At 39.5% G+C, this 20,716-nt stretch overlaps 1 protein-coding gene and 1 pseudogene across 2 annotated transcripts in view; both read right to left on the bottom strand.

Annotated features, from left to right (window-relative positions):
• REEP3 (receptor accessory protein 3) overlaps positions 1 to 20,716 on the bottom strand; it is a 73,329-nt gene that overhangs the window by 22,054 nt on the left and 30,559 nt on the right. For both annotated transcript variants that reach the window (XM_036438368.2, XM_036438366.2), the window contains exon 2: positions 18,174 to 18,246. In XM_036438368.2, coding sequence (XP_036294261.1) covers positions 18,174 to 18,246 — 73 coding nt within the window. The remainder of the gene's footprint in view (positions 1 to 18,173; positions 18,247 to 20,716) is intronic.
• LOC123652411 lies at positions 4,472 to 5,942 on the bottom strand (annotated as a pseudogene).

The following is a 20,716-nucleotide window of genomic DNA, read 5'->3' on the forward strand; positions in this document are numbered from 1 at the left end:
ACTGGTGGTATGCCTTGAAAAACTAGTTCTTGGATTTATAGCTTCTACACATCCCATAGATTTCAACAACATCCTTGCTTTAGTGTAGTCAAGTGCTTATTCAGTTTTCAAATAAAATTTTCAAATTAATTTTAAAACCCACAAAATAAATTATTGCTTTAAAATATATAAAGTTTATCTCCAAGAAAGCAAAACATGTACTTAGATTGTGCGAATATTTAATAATGTCAACATTTTTAAAAGAGGATAAAAAGAAGAAAAAGGGTATGCCTTTTTAGTTAAAAAATATCAACAAATTATCTAATCAATGGGATATTCCTGGACATTTTCCTGGAAGATTTGATATAATTTTACATAAGCAAAACTCCATGGTTTTAATTTATCTTTAATAAGTAAAATTTTTGACAACATGCTCTTTTAACCTTATGGAATTTTTGTTCTCCTTTTAAGAAACATGGATTTCAAATATAGTTGAATCCAAGCAATAGTTAAGTGTGTGTGTGTGTGTGTGTGTGTGTGTGTGTTATTCATGGGAGCAACCACAAAGAAAGTTAACCTTGAAAAGATATTACTTCCTTTTTCCACTAATGGATTTGGTAGGGATTTTATACCAAATGATTACTCAGCAAAGCTTTTATTAAAACTATACCTCAAGGCTGTCCAGCCTACTGTTTTAAGGTTTTGCCCAAAGGAAAAACAGAAAGTCAAGGTTAAAAAAAGAAGAAAAGAAGAGGGCAAGTCACCAAATTATAAGCACAACTAAAAATATGTGATGATAAAATATTCTTTAGACCAGCAGAAAACACCAATAACAAAATGCAGTATTAAAACAACAAAAAATTGGTAGGAAAACAATCACACTGATAGTCTTGTAAATGTATACAATCAAATATAATGGGAATAAATGCTATTAAAATGTCATGAATATAAAAGTCACTTAACGTAACTAATAAATCACCATCCCCCTTTCAAGTTACTGGAAAAAGGCATCATCTTTATTGGTAAAAATTTATGTTCTTGAAAAACTGAACAAATAATATTTCTTCCAGTTCAAAAACAATTGGTAAAATCAACAAACTGTTGTTTAGATAGTTTTGCAAGAACAATGAGTAATAAGAAAACAGTACTCAACTTTTTCTTAAAAGTCTCTTTGATCCCAGGGAATTAAATTGAATTATCCATTAAGGTGAAATTTATACATATAAACACTAAGATGGATGGAGAAATGCGAGCTTGCACGCGCGCACACTCACAGACAAACACACACACACAAACACACACACACACACATCCTACTTTTAATCTTTCCAATCAAGAATAATTTAGGCAATTCTTAAGGACCCAAGAGGCTTCACTATATTATTTCATTTACAAAACTGTAGCAAACCCTACCTACTTCATTTCATGGTAACAGAAATAGGAATATGACAACTTTTGTCCTCAAGGATTTAACATTTTATTGGGGAGAAAAATGAGTGAAGGACTGTGACCAAAAAAAAAAAAAAAAGTTGTTATTTTCACATTAGATGCTCTAGCCCCAGTATGAGTCAAGGTCACAAGAAATTAAGGAAAGCTTACTAAAGGGGCTATTTATAAGTTGTGCACAGGTAGAGGAAAATCAATATAGGATAGTGGTGTATTCTTGAGCTAGCAACAGCAGGAACTGCCATCACCCCTAGGTGTGACGGAGGGAAGAGCGGGAAAGGTTTCCAGGAGTCCAGACAGGGTCACTGTAGGGGAAGACTGCAGCCTCAGGTAAAGACACAGCCAACCAGTGGGGGCAGGAAGTGGGGAGAACAATACTCAGATCTTGGGTTCACCCTCTCATGGGCAAACCCAAAGGGAAGCCAGAGCTAATGCAGTCTGTATGGGCCAGCTTCTTGGGCCATAAGGAAGGAAAAGAATGGCGAGGAAATTTCACTGGAAGGATGGAAGGTTCCAGCACTACTCAGCCTGTCAGCTCTTAGAAACATTCCCAGAATGGAGTCACTTCTCATCACTTCCACAGACACCTCCCAGCCCAGATGACCATAATCTCCTGTCTGGATGATTCCCATAGCTGATCACTCTGCTTCTTTGGGTCTATTTTGCATAGAGCAGTCAGTTATCTCCTTAAAACACAAGCCAAATCATGTCATTCCTATGTTCAAATCCCTCCCATGGCCCAGTTTTATTATATCAGGAACCTTTAACACAGCCTCGAAAGTCCTCTGGATCTTGCACTGGCTGACTCTGGTCTCACCTGGCACTCCTACTCCTTCCCCTGCACATCTCCAGGCACAGTGGCCCTTTTCCTGTCCTTTGGGCACGTGTGTGGATATGCTCCTGCCTCAGAGCCTTAGTACGTGCTATTCCTTTGCCTGAAATGCTCTTCCTCATATGAAGAGCTTCTTCACTTGCGTCAGGTCCCTGCGCAAATACTTATCAGAGATGCCTTTCCTGACCACTCTGCTTAAAATATCTGTATCCTCCTAACTCCCCATTCTGATTGACTTTTCTCTTTAGCATATAATATATCATAGACACATCTAACAAACATCTGTTGCCCCTCCCCATTTTCCCCTACCAGAATGTAAATCCCAAGAGGGCAAAGGCCTTATTTTATGCACTGCTGACGCCCCTGTGCCCGGCACAGAAGCAGCTCAGGAAATATACGTTGATGAACTGTTGACTGCCTAAGGGCCTCCACACAGCTTAGTGTGCTCTCTTTTGTTGGGAGTGCAAAAGGTTAGACAGCAGACAGGAGGTGAAGACATGATGGGTAATCATGAACTAGTATTATATTTTAAGAGATCTGGTTTAAAGAGCAAAAAGGAAGGGGGAATACTAAGTAGCCTGAGACAAAATGAAAGCATGTTTGCATCCTCAAGAATGGCGCATTTTAACATGGAGATAGAATGAAATTATGAGAAAGCAGAAATCCTTAATGAAACCAGACCCAAGATGAGGCTAAGAAAGATTAGTAAGAAGAGTGGGCTCAAGGAAGAAGCAGAGATGCATCTTCCCTGGGACAAAAGGAGAGGAAAGAGTGGCCGTGTTGAGAGGATTGAAGTGGTCATGGTTAGGAGGGCAGGCCATCTTTTAAAGCTGGGGATGACTGGATTTAAGGAGTGCAGTAAAGGTTTAGAACAGTGGTCGGCAAACTCATTAGTCAACAGAGCCTAATATCAACAGTACAACGATTGAAACTTCTTTCAAGAGCCAAATTTTTTAAACTTAAACTTCTTCTAAGGCCACCTCTTCAAAATAGACTCACCCAGGCCATGGTATTTTGTGGAAGAGCCTCACTCAAGGGGCTAAAGAGCCGCATGTGGCTCGAGAGCCGCAGTTTGCCGACCACGGATTTAGAAAAATTGTCTATACAGATGGAAAGGGAACTGCCACCAAGGGTACAGATGGATTAAAGTATGTGGCTGAGGATGCTCTCAGCTGCTCTGGGGGTTAGAGAGAGGGGGCCACAATGAAAGGCCTAGGACAGTGAAACTAGAGAGCATCAGAGGCGATGGCTTGTGGTCCATAAAAAGGCATAACGGTAACAGAGTTGTGGCTGGGAAGTGGCCCTGCCAGAGCGAGCACTTCTCAGCCCCCTTTTGCAGGTAGGTGGGGGTCACGTGACCAGTTCTTACCAACAGGCTGTGAGCCAAGGCTTTTGAGAAGTGGAAGGGCCTTGCCCACAGGTTAGTCCCCTCTTTTCTGCTGGCTGGGAGGGCACGGAGCAGAGCAGCCGTGGGAGCTACATGTTCAAGGTGGACAGAGCCCCAAGTTTAAATGGCTACTGAGAATTCCTTGCTGAAATGAACATCCAAGCTGGACTGTTATGTGAGAAAAAAAAAATACATTTCTATACTTCTTTTTCTTTTTTTTTTTTTTTTAACGTACTAAGTTTTTTAATACAGTCTGATCAGATCAATTCACATCACGAGGTCCACCTGGGCTTGCTCACACATGACACAACTGAGGTACATAATGTCCCCGCCTGCCAGCTCTCCTGTCTCCCTGTCTCCCCAATAGCACTAAACCCCCTACCTCCCTGACCAGACTGGCATTTTTTAAAATTTTTCATAAAACTATTTCTTCCATAGACTCCAAACAATCAACTAGCCAAGTTAATTATGGTACATCTAAACAAAGTTTAATACTAACCCTAACCTGTGACTGCGGTTTACAAAGAGCTCTGTATCACCTGGGATAGCTTTCAGTAGCAATTCACTACAACTGGTCCTAAAAAATAATAACAATAATAATAATAATTAGAGAATTAAAACCCAACAGCAAGTTGAATGGTTAAAATCACGTAAGAACTGGAATTTTGGGTGGGAGTGTCCTCAACAGCTAGGCTTGTCCTAGAAGCAAAATGCTAAGACTCCAAGCATGGCTCCGAACATTCTGGGGCCCTCCGGGTCAAGGGTCAAGCTCAGGGGGGGGCTCTTGGAGGACACTCGCCCTCTGGTCCATGGGATGCTGTAGGAGTTGTATACGTGGGTGGAGACTCTACTGTGTTCTCCCTTAAAGGCTAGGAGATGGGGGAGTGAGGGGTTAGAGAAGTGGCAGGGGACCAGAATCACCGAGGTCCCAGAATGCCGTCAGCTGTGGGTTTGGGATGGGGGCCACTAAGAACTGAGCACCAGGAATTCCAGCTTCTGCTCACTGGAGAAACTGGAACCCTTGTTGCCTTCAAGGCCCTTGATGGCCTATGTAGTGTTTCCTGCCCTTGCCCCATCCTGGGCCTCACAGACATGTCTGCAGAGTATCAGTTGGGGATCTATCTAAAGACCACGGGGTGGGGGTGGGGGTGGGGTGGAGAGGGGATGGGACGATAAGGTGGGAGGGCGGGGTTTAAAAACGAATAAAAATCTCTCAGCTACAGAACCCAAAGACATCCCTTCCCTCCGCATCCACAGCATTCCTCAGCAGTCCCCGGATGGACGGCGCCTCCACAGGGACGCGGCCTCTGCCTCACTTCCCCTCTGGCCCCATGGGCTGCTGGTCAACCTCGGGATCTACTAGAGACGATGCGAACGCCGACTGCACAATCTGAAACCCGAAGGACTCCAGGAGAGACATGTTCTGCTGGGGAGAGAAAGGCGAGCCGAGGGCAGGGCCCAGGACCCCCAGGCGCCCCCCACCCCGAGCGCCCGGACATGCACCTTCTGGATGTGTTTGTTCAAGTCGGACTTGGAACGGAAGAAGCTCCCGCACTCGGGGCAGGGGTACTTCTTCTCCCCGTCGGACTCCATCTTGTTTTTGGGGACCGCCATGTCGCAGGAGAAAGAGCCGTTGGTGTTCTGCTTCTCCGGAGCCTTCAGGTCGCTGGCATCCGAGAGGTCACCGTAGGAGTCGGAGCTCTCAATCGGATCCTGATGCATTTCTGGCCTTCTCGGTTACAGATGCTGCAGAAGTTGCTGGGCCCCTCGCCCCTCGCTGTGCTTCTTCAGGTGGTCCGCCATGTACGCTGCCCGCAAGTACTTGCCGCACGCCTGGCAGGGCACTTTGTCCCCATGACAGGCCAGGTGGGAGCGCAGCCGGTCTCGGGTGGCAAAGGAAGCGTTGCAGGTCTGACACTTGTGAGGCCGCTCGGAGGTGTGCACCTGCTTGATGTGTCCATTCAAGTGATCGGGCCTGGAGAAGCCTTTCCCACAGCTCTGGCAGATGTAGGGCTTGCCCACGGACCCGTCGTGGGACCGCACGTGGTAGGACATGCGGTCTTTTCTCTTGAACCTCAGCCCGCACACGGGGCAGGGGAAGGGCTTCTCCCCCGAGTGGGAAAGCTTGTGCCGGTTGAGATGGTACACATCGCGGAAGATCTCACACGCCACCTGCTTCCTGGTCCGGCTCCTCTTTCTGGGTCCGTCGGGGTCCTCGGAGATGGGCAGCCCGTTCTCACCCAGCCTGGGAGGAGGGAGGTCGATGTAGCCCAGCTGGAGGCTGGTGACGCCTCCCATTTCTATACTTCTTTCGCCACTGCATTTTTGTTGCATATTATAATTTTAGCAGCTCACCCTACCCCAGAGCAAGGCCATGGGAACAATAGTTCCAGAATTAGGTAGGTATCAGTCACAGCGCCATGGCTGCCATTTGGGGCACAGCCAGTGCCCTGGTTAGTGGTGATGGGTGATATTACAATGATCTGGAAATGGAGAGGAGGACTACCATTTTAGGAAAGTCTACTTGAGATACTCACAAGGGACTCCCAGAAGGATTTGGGAAGAAATTGAAGGATAGGAAGGATGGATGTTCTCCTGTAGCAGATTGGAGCAGAACCAGAGAAATACTATTTTGAATTTTTATTGTGACCCATTGGCAAATGTGACTTTTTCTGTATGAATGTTAGTCATCAGCTGTGTTGTCAGTATGCTTGACTTTAGTAGTGATGCCCTTCTACTTTTGATAGGCCAAGAAATCAGATAAATTATAAACTTGCTAGAAATATGTATGAAGTTTAAATTAAATATAACCTGGATGGGAGATTGAAATAGCCCAAGACTGAAGTACATAAAAGTTGATGCGAAAACTACATTAAAAAGTTGTTTGATGGCCTATTTTGCTTACTTTGTTTTCTTTCCCAAGAGCATACCTAATGCCTAGTAGGTAACTGGCACAAAAACAGATACTAAAAAATATTTACTAGAAGAATTAATGAACTGGGCTAACTTACAAGCAATACTGTAATTTCCATTTTTTCTACTTGGTAATAAATGTCTTTTGAAAGTGATTATAGTGCAATGGTTGCCATATTCCAATCTTGGAATACCTTACCCACTATATTTTTCATGACTAGAGAAATGTGATAAATGCATTAATTTAATATATATAAAAGATTCCTCAAATGAAATCTTAAAATCATTTAAATACCCAAATTAACTTATTTCCTAAGAAAATACACTCTTATAATTAGGCAAGTTCTTTTGATGATTATGGAGACATATGTGATGTGAAAACACAGTATCTAAAATTACATTCTAGGTTATATAGTGCATAGAAGAGATTATCTTACTTACCAAGCCAGCACTTGCTTTATTATTACTCAAAATCCATCAGGCTTTCATAAAGCCTTAGCATTTCAGAGACCCAGACAGTCACGTGATGGTGTTCTTAGCTTTACTCTCTCAGAGGAATTAGAGGATATTTTAAGCCTGAGTGAATGCTGTAAAATGAATATACCCATAGGCTAAATTTACTATCAAAAGACCATGCTCCATTTAATAGGTATGCATTTACCTACCCATATGCCAAGAGAAAAACTGGCCTCATTTCATGATCTTTAAAAAAAAATTTTTTTTTTAACAAAACAGGTTCCGTGATTCACATTCTTAGACAATTTTTTATGAAACTGATTTAGATTTCCAGACAAACAAATAAAGCAAACAGAAGTTAACTACAACTATAAAACAATCTTTAGGATTTCCATAACAGAAACTGAGAGCAATGCATAGGCCCCAAATACATAGGGGACTAACATGTTCTGGTGGGAGACATGCAGCTATAGATACTACCCTGTTTCCCCGAAAATAAGACAGTGTCTTATATTAATTTTTGCTCCCAAAGATGTGCTAGATCTTATTTTCAGGGATGTCTTATTTTTCCATGTGCTAGGTCTTATTTTCGGAGGATGTCTTATTTTTGGGGAAACACGGTAGCAGCAGTGGCATAGTAATTAAAAAGTATTTTTCTTAAATTGTATCTTTATAAAACTTATTCTTTCTATGCTAACAGCTAGTATGATATTATAACAGCAATATCAACAACCATATATGTTAAGTGACATAACTACTAATGATACTTGTATGATGAAAATAAAAACTATGTGGTATGTTAATTTGATAAATATCACTTAGGGCTTATTATAAACAAAGCCCTTTGACAGGAAATCATCATAAATCCTGGTATGAAGGCATCCCTATAAGAAGCTTTCAAGGGTGGAATTAATAAAAGAAGACCAAAAAGCATAAGAGTAACAATGTCTGACCCAACATATAACTGCTATTATATACCATTAAGAATGTCTCCACTTTCTCCAGCTCAAAATTCGTGCACTGGAGCGGAGGTACCCCTCAGCCCGGCCTGTACCCTCTCACAGTCCGGGGTCCCTCTCGCAGTCAAGGAGGTGGGAGAGGTTCCTGCCACCGCTGCTGCGCTCACCAGCAGTGAGCCAGGCTTCTGGCTGAGCCGCACTCCTGCTGTGGGAGGGCACTGACCACAAGAAGGCAACTCCTGCATTGAGCGTCTGGCCTCCGGCGGTCAGTGCATGTCATAGCGACCAGTGATTCCGCCACTCGATTGATTTGCATATTAGAGTTTTATTGTATAAGATTATTCATTTGCCTTGTATGAATGAACTATCTTAAGTTCTAAAGGAATGTCTTCCACAGCTCATGTATATGCTTTGCGCACTGTATTTTCTATTGCAGCATATCTGTGTAATGGTGTACATAACACCTTCCTCTGCTATTCGACTATAATAACTCATAGGAGCTGAAATTGTCTTGTTTATCATCACATTCTCAGGACCTAGTACCCTGAGTTTGGTAAAACAAACAGACCTTTACGTAACAGTTTCTTAGTTTTAAGATTCAAACAAGTAACTGGACTGCAAACAGCAGTTCATAATATAAAATAGCCTATTTTGTTACAGTTGTTTTCAACAACTTTCCAAAATCTCTTAATTTCAGACTCTTGAAATCACAAAGCAATTAATGTTGGTCTCTAAGAAAAAAAAAGAAAAATTACATATGCATAATAATTTCAATTATAACCACACTAAGTAAATCCAGAGGATAAAATGCTAAAATATGCTTTACTGGGGGGGAAAAAAAATCTTTGCTGAGTCTCAAAAGAAATAAACACTGATGAATTTCAGACCACCCAAAGAGAACTTTATTTTTTGGCCATTATGAGTTATTGACTCAAGTCAACTCACCCCAAACATTCATCCTACACCATGTTTTGGAGACCACAGAGAGACCTTCTAATACAGAATTTTTTAGAAAGAGTAGAATTGAAAGATTTCTCCCTATTTCATTAACATTATGCAATAATTTGGTTACTTCATAACGATTTCCCCAATTAAAAACAAAAAGGAACAAAATGTGAGAAATCAAAAAGAAAAACTCCCTCTTTTATCGAACCCAGATGGTTCAGCTATGGGATTTTCCCCCAGGGCTGTGCCAAGATAGAAGCATGCTCGAAAATAAGCTAACTGAAGTTCAATTCAAAGTGGAGAGAGACCATGGTTGAAAACAGCTTTTTGTCTTTTTATTTTTTAAAGATGGGGCATGTGTTGGGGATGAGTATGTGAGGCTGAGATTGATTTAGGCTTCTTCAACTTTGGGGAACTTCTTCCCCACGGCCAATTTAAGAATGTCTCCACTCTCTCCAGCTCCGCGGGACTCAGCTACTTGGGAGTTAATTTTCAGATGCTGAACTCACAGCAACATGCTTTACCTGCAGTTTCCAGGTACCACTGCCAAAGACCTCCCAGAAGAGCCTGCTGTTTTGAAGAAAGCCTCAGATAACAGATGTGCCTGGTATTACAATGGGGCAGATTGTAACCAGAAATATGGTCATAATATTGCTTTGGTCTTCCCCAGTGCCCTCAAGTCACAGAAGCCAGGATGTCACCTCAGCCTTGGTCGTTTGAGGAGCTTGAAAGAAAGAAAAAGTGCAAAAATGTTTAAAATCTATTAGAAGATAATTAATTTTTTATGGGCCCAGCATGCTTCCGCTGCACGACTCTGCTAAGATAAATAATTTTTTAAAAAGTGTCGAAAAGGCAGTGTAAAACACAGGAACTGCTTATGGGTAGTTGCCAGGAGCAGAATTTAGGAAGGAATGACTTCTCTGTCCAGAATAACTCTCTCCATGCTGGCTGAGAACTCGCATTTCACTTCTTAAAATTAACTTTTATTGAGTTTATTGGGGTGATACTGGTTAATAAAATTATATAGGTTTCAGGTGTACAATTAATTCTATAAGGCATCATCATCATCTGTACATTGTATCAGGTGCTCACCACCCCAAGTCAAGTCTTCCTCCATCACCATTCTACCTTCTTCTACTGGCCCCTCCACCCCTTTTTCCTCTGGTAACTTCCATACTGTTGTCTATGTCTATGGGTTCTTTTTTCTTTGCTTAATCCCTTCACCTTTTTCACCCAGCCTCCAACAACCTTCCCCTCTGAAAGCTGTCGGTATGTTCTCTGTATCAGTACTGGTTTTGGACTGACTTATTTTACTTAGCATAACACTCTTCAGGTTCATCCATGCCTTCGCAAAAAGTAAGATTTCCTTCTATTTTTATGGATGAGTAGTATTCCATTGTGTAAATGTATCACAGCTTTTTTATTCACTCATCTACTGATGGACAGTTGGACTGCTTCCAAATCTTGGCTATTGTAAATAATGCTGCAATGAACATAGGGGTGGATATGTTCTTTCAATGAGTGTTTGGGTTTCTTCAGATATATTCCCAGAAGTTCACGTTTTATATTGTTTAAAGTCCTATTGATTTACAAAGGAAAATAAATAGAAGAGGCACAGTTCCCTTTTCATAATAATACCACTTAGCATTCCTCCATATATTAGCATGGTAAAGCGCGCCTAACTACACTGGGCTAAATGGACATCCTAGTGGTCATCCAAGTTTCCATGCTGAATTGTCATCCTACCTTCTTTTTTCCCTTAGTGCTCACAATGTCTTGGCCCATTAAGTTGCCTACTTGAGGTATTCACCAGGGCTGGAACCACTTCTCAGGCACCAAGGTCCCCCTGCGCCCAATCTATCATGACATAGTCAATTCCATCTGGCTTTTTTCACAAGTGAACCAACCTAGTCACTAAAAGGTATGCTCCTCATGCTCTGGTTTCTCTTCAGATCACATAAATCTTTCGCCTTTTAAAAGGTATGCTCCTTTCTCCAGGTGACTGACAAGGTTATATGACTAACATAGTAGATGAAAATTTCATTCTCTAGCTCAGATACCACTCTCTATGTACAAGTGGTAGCATATTTAAATATGCAATAATCATTCAGATAGTAAGAACCAGCCTTTATAAACCACATGATAAAACATGGCCTTCTTGAGAAGCAAAGATTAGTAGGAAATAACTATAGCAGGCATCAATCACTGTCATGATTGGAATGAGCCTGTGTTATTAAATTATTTTCCTTCAAAAGCATGTTCCGTCAACCTCACATAGAGAACCGAGGTTCACATTGGGGTGAGGGCAGAGAGAGGCGAGTGATGGAACACAGGACACTTGGGGTAAGAAAGGGCTGGCCGCGTGCCAGAGTGCAGGATAGCATGAAGGCCCTGGGTAAACACAGGGAGGAGAACAAAGACTGGAGAGAGACGCAGAAAGCAAGATGGATAATTCTCAAGAGAAACTTCACTAAAGCAGAACTTTGGATATGGCCAGTCCTACAGAAGGGAAAAGTAGGATGAAGTCCATCTGCATACATAAACATATTTAAAAAGCACAATGTGGTCATTACAGTCACTTTTCACAATAAAATAGGATACCTGTTAATGATTTTCATCTTGATTTTTGCTAAGAATTACTTGGGGATTAAAAAAAATTTTCATCTTGATTTTTGCTAAGAATTACTTGGGGATTAAAATTAAAATTTATAAAACAATCTAGGCCCCATCATGTCAATGTGCAGAGAGAGGGCAGTGAGGGGAGTTCAAAGCTCCATGAGTTTTTGATGTGTAACTGCCGTTGAGAACATGTACAACACAAGTCTTGCTGCTGGAACTGTGGTCTATAGACCAGCAGCACTGGCATCACCTGAGCCCTTGTTAGAAATGCAAAATCTCAAACCCAGGCCATGCCAACGAAATCAGAATCTGCATTTTAGCAAATCTTAGGGGATTTCTATGCCCCTTAAAGTGAGAGGAACACTGCAGTGGGAGGCTACTCTGTGCACGTTCTGGTGGCATCAGGCAGAGAAAGGTGGTATCGTTCATAAAGGGAATGTCAGAAGAGGCTTGGGTTTGGAAAAAAGATGAGGAACTCAGTTTTGTGTGGTAATTTGTTAAGTGTAAAAAGTTAAAATGCACCCTTATTTTCATAACACTGTTTAGGCACATCATCATTAAAACAATACAAACAAAACCCCGCCCAAACAAAAAAGCTAAAAAAAACAGAAGCTGGGCCTTTACTCCAGTTTTCAGAGGCTTTGTGTCTAGCAGTTGGGCAGACTAAAGCTTGGAGCAAACTATTAATACTCAGGAAGAGAAGCCTTCAGGCTCTTCTACCCGCAAGTTCCATGAGGACGGTCCCTGATGTCAACCCAACAACCCAAGAGCCCAGTTATCTCAAGGGTGACCCCTCGGTGAACTCTCTCTCCCTTCCCAAGGAGGAAGTGCCCTTAGACTGTTCCCTAAGAGCAAGCTAAATCTGCCTCCTACAGAGAGAAGGTAAGAAGGTTGATTACTAGGCTGATGTTATATTCAAACACTGTTAATAACAAAAACAGTTGCCTTCCATAATTTATTTTGCCTATCTTCTCAAGAAGGATATAACAATAAAACTGAAATGTAAGGTCTTTATTTAAAAGATGACTGTTGGAAATCTTTGGAAGTTAAAGTAGTATTTTAAAATGAAACCACTAGACTCAATCTATTTCTGAGTTTTCAAAACCTTTTGAAAATAACTTCATTTTACTGTTAGTTGGATTTGTGGTGTTTTTTGTTTTGTTTTGTTTTGTTTTTTAAGAATCAATCCATATTCTGATAGCCAACAGCAAGACAAAATTTCATATGTTTATATAATTCAATATATTTTAAATACTTTATAGCTTTAAAAAAGAACTTCACCTTCTTGGAATTCTATTACATTTCTGAAGTAACATCTCATGAGCTTTTAAAAATTACATGAAGTCTTGGGAAAGATTTTAGTTTTCTTATTTAGCTAAAATCTTCAGGAACAGCTCAAGCTTTTATATTTTTAGGGGGCCCTTTCGTAGTGTGTTGGCAATATGGCTGACAATCTGATTATTACAGCTGTAGCTGGTAAAGCACTATATTTCTAAAATTACATAGTGGAAAGATGATGTATGCAGCTGAACATTCCAAAGGTAGATCCTGAATTGTGTAAAAGAGAAGATTTTCCTGCATGAATAATGTAACCTTTAGCCAAAAAGGAAAAAGATCTGCTCTGCTTTTTATTATAAAACATTCTACTTTAAATAAAATAAAAATTAGGTAGTCTAGTATTTACTGTCAAATTTATCATTGTTTGCTTAACCCACTCTGGTTTCACCTTTGTCAGACCTTTTTTCTACTCTTCTATCTCAGCTATTTCAAGCTTTTATATCTTATTAGACGTGTTCAAGGAGAACACCTTTTATTAATAGATACTATAATTCTCCCAATTTTGTTTATATTTTTATCTCTGCCTTTTTATTCACCCTACTTTTCTTTACAAATTCCTGTTAATTTTGATGTTTTTCTTGCTTTGTGAGTTTAATGTTTCATTTTTCACTTCCTTTTCAAAATAAAGGGTTATAAATCGATCATACTCAAGAATCTACTCAATATTAGATTCATATTCAAGAATCTAATCTAAATGTATCACTGCCATTTTAATTTTTTAATTCATTTGGTATTGCATTTTTATATTTTCTCTTGTATTCAATTATTATTGCTCCCTTTTGGAACTTATTAGAGGTTTTCTTCAAAGTAGCGAGTTTGTGGTTATTTCTGAACAGATCAGGGGGAGGCAGAACACTGGCTGCCTCGGAACACAGTTCTCCCTGTGGGGAGGGTGGTGGCAGCTGAGTTTTTCGGTTGCTGTAGCTTTTATGATTTTAAGCTGTTCCATCACTAGGGATTAGGGTGGAGGTGGCTAGGCCTCCCTCCAATTTATTACTTAACAACATTTCCTTTCATGGAAACAACGGTTTCTGTCCCTGTTTTTTAACAATCTATTTCCATTGGCATGATAATTGGTAAAATTTTTCCTAGATATTAGTAAATGCCTGACTTAGCCTCATAGGTTTAAATGTTACCGTGAGAATTTTTTTCCCTTTATGTCTGTTTTCCAAAGTACTTGCCCTGGAAGCTAGAAAAGGTCAAGACAGCTGTGTTTGGTCAGCTACATCTTGGCATGAAAATTGTGAGGATGTTTTCAATTTACTTCATGAAGGCAAAGGGGTTCACTAATTCACATGCTCAAGTTATAGAAGAGACTGTGTTGGGCATTCATTTAAAGCTCCCCAAGTCTACAGCCTTATTCAAGTTTAACACTTGTTTTCTAAAGTGGATCCAATGTAACTAATGATCCTGAGATGTTCATGAAGAAATTTGTTTAGAAAACATAAGGTAGAATATCTCACTTGATAATAACAACACTATCAATTATTTCAGCAGCTAAGTTACATACTGATATGTATTACATATAAAATAAGTAAACCTGATACATCAAAAATTAAGCTTACAAAGAATATTCATCACCTACTATAAGTAAATATAAGGACATTTACTTCATTAAAGGATAATGAACTGTTCCAAGTAATTTTATTTACTGTTCGAAGTGAAAATTGTGGTTTTTTTAATCAAAACCTGATTTACAAACTACTATAACTCAAGACAAGATACACATGTATTCATTGTTTGTCAGCTAAAATGAAAATTTGAAATTATTGTCAAAGATTGAAAAATGATATAAATTACCATTAAACCTATCTCTTATTTAAAATCAATGCTAATGATAAAATAAGTCTTACTTGGTGTCACATAATGATTCAACCAAAGTATCCCACTAACAAGGTCAATTTGGAAATCTGGGTGAAGATGGTAGACTGAATACACATTTAACTGCATCCCCACCACAAATCTCATGAAAACAACAGTAAACTGGTATTTTTAAAAAGACCCAAGTTCAGAAGGATATAGAAGAGAACATCAAATTTGTGAAGCTAGGAAGGAAATGGATGAGCAGTAAATGATCCAGGAGGCCTGAGAAAACTAAATATTAGCCTGAGAAAACTATTAGCCAACAGTGGGAAAAACTGCAAACCTAACTTTCAATGCAAAACTCCCCAAAAAGGCTCAAGAATTGGTGGCACAACTCTTGGCCAAAAAGGGCAAAAGAAAGAAAGAATGGCTGTCAGGAAAGAAAAAAAAGAAAAAAGAAAAAAGAAAAAAGAAAAGGATGGCTGTCAGTCTGCTTAAGGAGCAGGTAGGCCCCTAGATGCCCTCCTATTTTAGCTGCCTGATGGGACCACTCTTTCCCACAGCCCAACTCTGAGGCTTATTCTCAGAAAAGAGTGAATCCAAGGTTCTCTGGATTTGCAAATCTCTAGCAGTTTAGAGTAGGGCTAATAGGAACCAAGTAAAAGTTTATAAATTGAATAGTTAGAGCCCCCACCAGAATAAAGCAACTACTAAGTCATCTTTATTATAAGGAAGGCAACTGATGATGTGCATGTGAAAAATTAAAAAAGTAATGCATGTTAATTAGATATGGGAATACATACACTAAAGGATTCAGATAAAAGAGTTGGAAGTAGTTGTCTCTGGAGATGAGGAGAGGGTAGGAAACTGCTGTTTTTCATAATAAGCCTTGAAAAATCTTTGATTTTAAAATTATAAAGAAATACAACCTTAAAATAAATAAAATCTAAGAATATCTGAATGGAAAATTAACAGATAAGTATGTGGCCTGACAAAACCAATTTTCAAAACTAAAATAAAAAATTAAATTCCACCTTAAGCAGTGGGTTAATCTTTACAATACCCACATTATTACAATCCTTGAACCGAGTAACTATTTTTAATTCCAAATATGAAAAGATTCCTAAGGAACACTTTTTGACAATAAAGAGAAGTTCTTCAGTGTGTTTTGTCCTCCACCTTAAAACTAGTAAGCAACTTCAGATTTTAACAATTGGTAAGAACCAGTACATGGTATGTCTGTTCATTTTCATATCGCCCAAATACTCAGCCAAAAATTAGGTCACTTTCAAAACCCAAGTCAAAAGGGTTTTAGAGGGCCATTTCTAGCCCTTTAAAGGAGTGATCTCCCAAGTTTTCCCTGTTCTTTGTTCTTGCTTACAGTAAGTCTCAGGACCAAATGTCTGATTCTGATTTTTATGTGCTGTTAGACAATCTTTTCATTGCCACTTTCTTCAACATTCTTAGAATAAAAACACTGGTTTCTTAGAAAAGCTACAGCAATTACACACCACTTGGAAGTAAACACACTATTTTCAAGTCATGAAATGGTATAAGCTTGAAAAAATTTGCAAAACCATACTAATTCTTCAGTAAGTTTACATTTCAATTACTGCAAGACTGAAAGACTTTAAGTAGGCCATATCAGCCACACTACACAGGAAATTATATCCTAGGAAAGCTCTCTTTTAAAAATAGGCAAAGGAAGAAAGGAAGGCTGCCAAAATATACAGCACTTTCCATGTGTTTTGATTTGAACACAGCCATCTGTTTTATCAGGTGCAATCTACTATTTGAAGGATTACAGGGAATGGTAGTAGTTACGGTGGGAAAAAGTAAATTAATAAAAAATGTTGCTTTCTGAAAATAATTTTGAAGCAGACATCAGTGTAATTTAGGTTAATAACCAAGTACCTCAAAGAAAGTGGGGTTTGGGACAAGTGGGACTAGAATGTATGCTCCTTACCCCAGCAGCAAAGCTGAGAAACTAGACCAATCTACTTAAGAAGTATACATGCTCTTGTAAACACAATTTAGTGTTTGATATAGATTTAAAATTCTACTCTCATTCCTTCTCTCATTTATTCATTCATTCAAAAAATATTAAATGCCTACCCTATACTACGCACTGTTCTGAAATGTGTGACTCTGATAGGTTACAGGTAAAGGAGAATTCAGTTGCTGATGCAATTCAGGTTGCTAATCAGGTGAACCTGAATTGGGGAAAGGATCTTAGATGACTCAGGTGAGCCCACTGTAATCACCAGAGTCTTTATAAGTGGAGAAGGGAGGCAGAAGAGAGAACCAGAGAGTTACAGCGTGAGGTCTCAGCTCAACATTTCTCACTTTGACGATGGAGGAATAGAGCCTAAAGCCAAAGAATGTGGGCAGCCTGTAGAAGGTTGAAAAGGTAAGTAAACAGATTTTCCACCAGAGCCTCCGGGAGGAATGTAGCCCTGTTGATCCATTTTAGATTTCTGATCTACACAGGACTGTAAGAAAATGAATTTGTGTTAATTTTGAAATTGGTAGGGAATTATATAAGTGTAAGAGCTTAGTAGTGACACTATTTATAATAGACAAAAGGTAAAAATAATCCAGATGTCCATCAATGGATGAATGGAGAAACAATGTTGTATATGCATACAGTGGAATATTATTCAGCCATAAAATGAATGAAATACTAATACATGCATGCTATAATGTGGATGAATCTTGAAAACAGGCTAAGTGAGAGAAGCGAGACGCAAAAGGTCACATATGATTCCATAAATATAAAATATCCAGAAGTTAAGTCTATACAAATAGCAAGCAAACTGGTGATTACAGTTGTCAGTAATGATGAGGTATCTGCATTTTTAAATCAATTAGAAAGTAACAGAACACCTATGAAAGAAGGAAAAGGTTCTGAGGCTGAAGAAATATACTAGTATTCTCAGTGTACCTATAAATTTATAAGGCTAAAAAAATTAGACAGTCCCCCAACCGCTTAATTATACTGGAACTTACAGACTAAGTGAGTAAGAGACATGCAATTATTCATTTGGGAATCAGATTTATTTAAATGCCAATTGACAGTGCACTATTTTTTATACCCTACTTTAGAATTCCACTGAAAATTAGTTTAAAAGCAGACTAATTTTCAGTGCTCCACATTTTTTTATTGTTTGAAGCATTACAAATAGTAATACATATGTCTCCTTTTTCACCCTTGACCTCCCTCCAGTCTCTCCTATCCCCCCCCCATATGCCTTCACCTACCCCCCCCCCCCCCCAGTATCTTGTATCCATTGGTTATGTTTATATGCATGCATACAAGTCCTTCGGTTGATCTCTTACAGTCCTCCCCCCAAAACCTCCCCAGTACTCCACATTTATATCACATTTTTAACCCAAAACATTATGCCAGCCATTTCTAAAATAATAACGATTTTTCTAGTCTTGTATATAATGGCCACATTAAAATAAATTTAATCACTCATAAAACTGTACTTACATATTCCTTCACATTTTTTGATTTCACAGCTTTGTATGAATAATATGCAGGATACAGCATTCCAAACACCAACCTACAAGTAAAAAGTATGAGAAAACTAATCAAACAATGCTTTCAACAGCTCATGAAAATATCAACTAACAGAAAAGTAGAAAGTACATGGAAAAGACACGACAGTGTAAATGTGCCTAGGGATCCCACTCAGAATTGCATATTAAACTGTTTCTTGCCTCCTTAGCTATTCTTCTTTAAAAACAAAAACAAAAAACTTTATTGTTGAAAATATTTCATATGTCCTCTTTTTCTTTAGCTCTTCTTGGCTGTAACAGTGTCTCGGAGTTTTCTTGGGAAATGGCCTTTGCCAGCTTAAAGGAGTATTGGTCAAGTGAATTATAGAAGGCCCCTCTACTGGAATTTGATGTTTTCCTCATGATTAGTCTGAGGTATGGGTTGAGGGGAGGAAGACCACAGAGGTCAAGCACGGCTTCCTTGTAATATATCAAGGACACATGCTGTCAACATGACTTATCACTCCTCTTGATGTTAACCTTGACCACCAGGCTGAGGTAGTGCTTGTTGGATTGGCCACTGCAAAGCTACTCCCCTCCCCCCTTTTCCATGCTGCACTCTTTAGAAGGAAGTCACTATGCACAGGCCACACTTCAGTGGGGAGTTATGCTCCACCTTGAGGGTGCAGGATCTATAAATTATTTGGAATTCTTCTGCACTGGAGATTTGTCTATACTCCCCCTCGAGATTTATTTATTCAATGATTTATTTGTATCACTATGAACTCATGTGTTTTACACTTGGTTTCTAATCGAATAATACATTATTTTGTTGCTGAAAGCCTTGAATGTTGTGAAATCTTTAGCTGGTTTCTATGCCCTTCTAACACAGCTCTGTAATTGTGAGGGCTGTTTTTGTTGTTTTGTTTTTTAAGCAATTTGTTGCTTCCTGGCACTACATCATGTACCAGGCTCCCACTGTGTACTTCCTGCCTCACTCCTAGAATCAGCTATTTCTCCAAGAGTCCTTGGTTTCTTTTATTGGAAGATGGTATCTAAGACCAAGATTTGGGTGCTTGATATGTTCACTATTAGTGGAGCATAATTGATGCTAGGCCCTTCTCTGTCTAACTTATATGTTAACCAACATTTTTCTGGGTTACTGTATCTTTTGATTTTGTTTATGAGGTTTCCTGAAGTATAATTATATCATGTTTGCTAGGGCTGCCATAAAAATATATCACAGGTTGACATTTATTTTCTCATAATTCTGGAGGCGAGAAGTCCAAGATCAAGGTGTTGGCTTCTTCTGAGGCCTCTCTCCTTGGGCTGCACAAATGGCTGTTATCTCGCTGTGTCCTCACATGGTCATCTCTTGGACTCTCTGTGTGTCCAAATCTCTTCCTCTTGTAAGAATACCAGTCATATTGGATTAAGGCCCACTCTAACGCCCTAGTTTTAACTTAATTGCTCCTTTAAATAACTGATCTCTAGTCACATTCTAACCTAATGAGGATTAGGAATTTAACGTGAATTTGGGGCGACAAGGACGCACAGTTCAGCCCATAACACATATTGTATACTTATGAACTTTTATATGAAATGTGTTTGCATTTATATTAAATAAGTCTTCCTTATACTGAGAGCAGATGTATACCTGCATCTCAAATTATTAGTTGTTTATAAGTATATTTTACTTTGGTGAGGGGCAGTACATCCCTGGTAACTTTCTCATCACAAAGCTGAACCCTTTGTTTTGGGCTGATGCTACCAGGTCTAATGTACACCAAGTCTTCTCCTCCTGGGGGTTTTACTCCTACCAAATTGGCAGCCCTATCAGTAACAGTCTCTGCTTTACCTAACAATACTGCCCTATGAATCTGCTTCACCAGAAGCTAATCCCCAGATTCTGGATAATGGGATTTTTAGTTGAGCCACAGGGCCTAAGGCCTTTTAATTTAACACAGGGGCAGCCCCCAAGGCGCAGAGGCTTTCCAGCTTAATGACTTCTAAGAAAACCAGGGTGAACAAGAACAGAGCTCCTGCTATGTGTTCATCCTCACAGCTGCCACAGGTGGGTCCCATAGTAGGCCATCATGGTTATAGTTTACATATTTATGTTAATAATTTCAATCCACTTTGTATTTCCTTTAGAATTAATACAATGAACATATTATCTTCCATATTCCCATATATGCTAGTACCACTGACTTTAAAATCAAGCCGAGATTCTTCCTTTCTATCACTGGATGGCTTCTGGGCTCCTCTTTCCCCTGCTATGACATCCATCCAATCAGTAACGTGGTCCTGTTGGTTTTCCTGGGTGAAAGTTCATGCATCCAGCCATTCTCTTGGAGTTTCAAAACTAGTGGCTAATAATACACTTAGGCCGGGTCATGTCATCTCCTCTGACTTACTGACTAGTTTCCCAACACATGCCTCTGGCTCCATGTGAGATCAATCTTCCTAATATACCTGCAACGCTGCTTTGCTTTAAGGACTTGAGTAGCTGGCCTTCTCACCCTCTTGCTGATG

The sequence above is a fragment of the Pipistrellus kuhlii genome, unplaced genomic scaffold (assembly GCF_014108245.1).
Source record: "Pipistrellus kuhlii isolate mPipKuh1 unplaced genomic scaffold, mPipKuh1.p scaffold_m20_p_15, whole genome shotgun sequence".
In the NCBI taxonomy this organism is placed as follows: Eukaryota; Metazoa; Chordata; class Mammalia; order Chiroptera; family Vespertilionidae; genus Pipistrellus; species Pipistrellus kuhlii.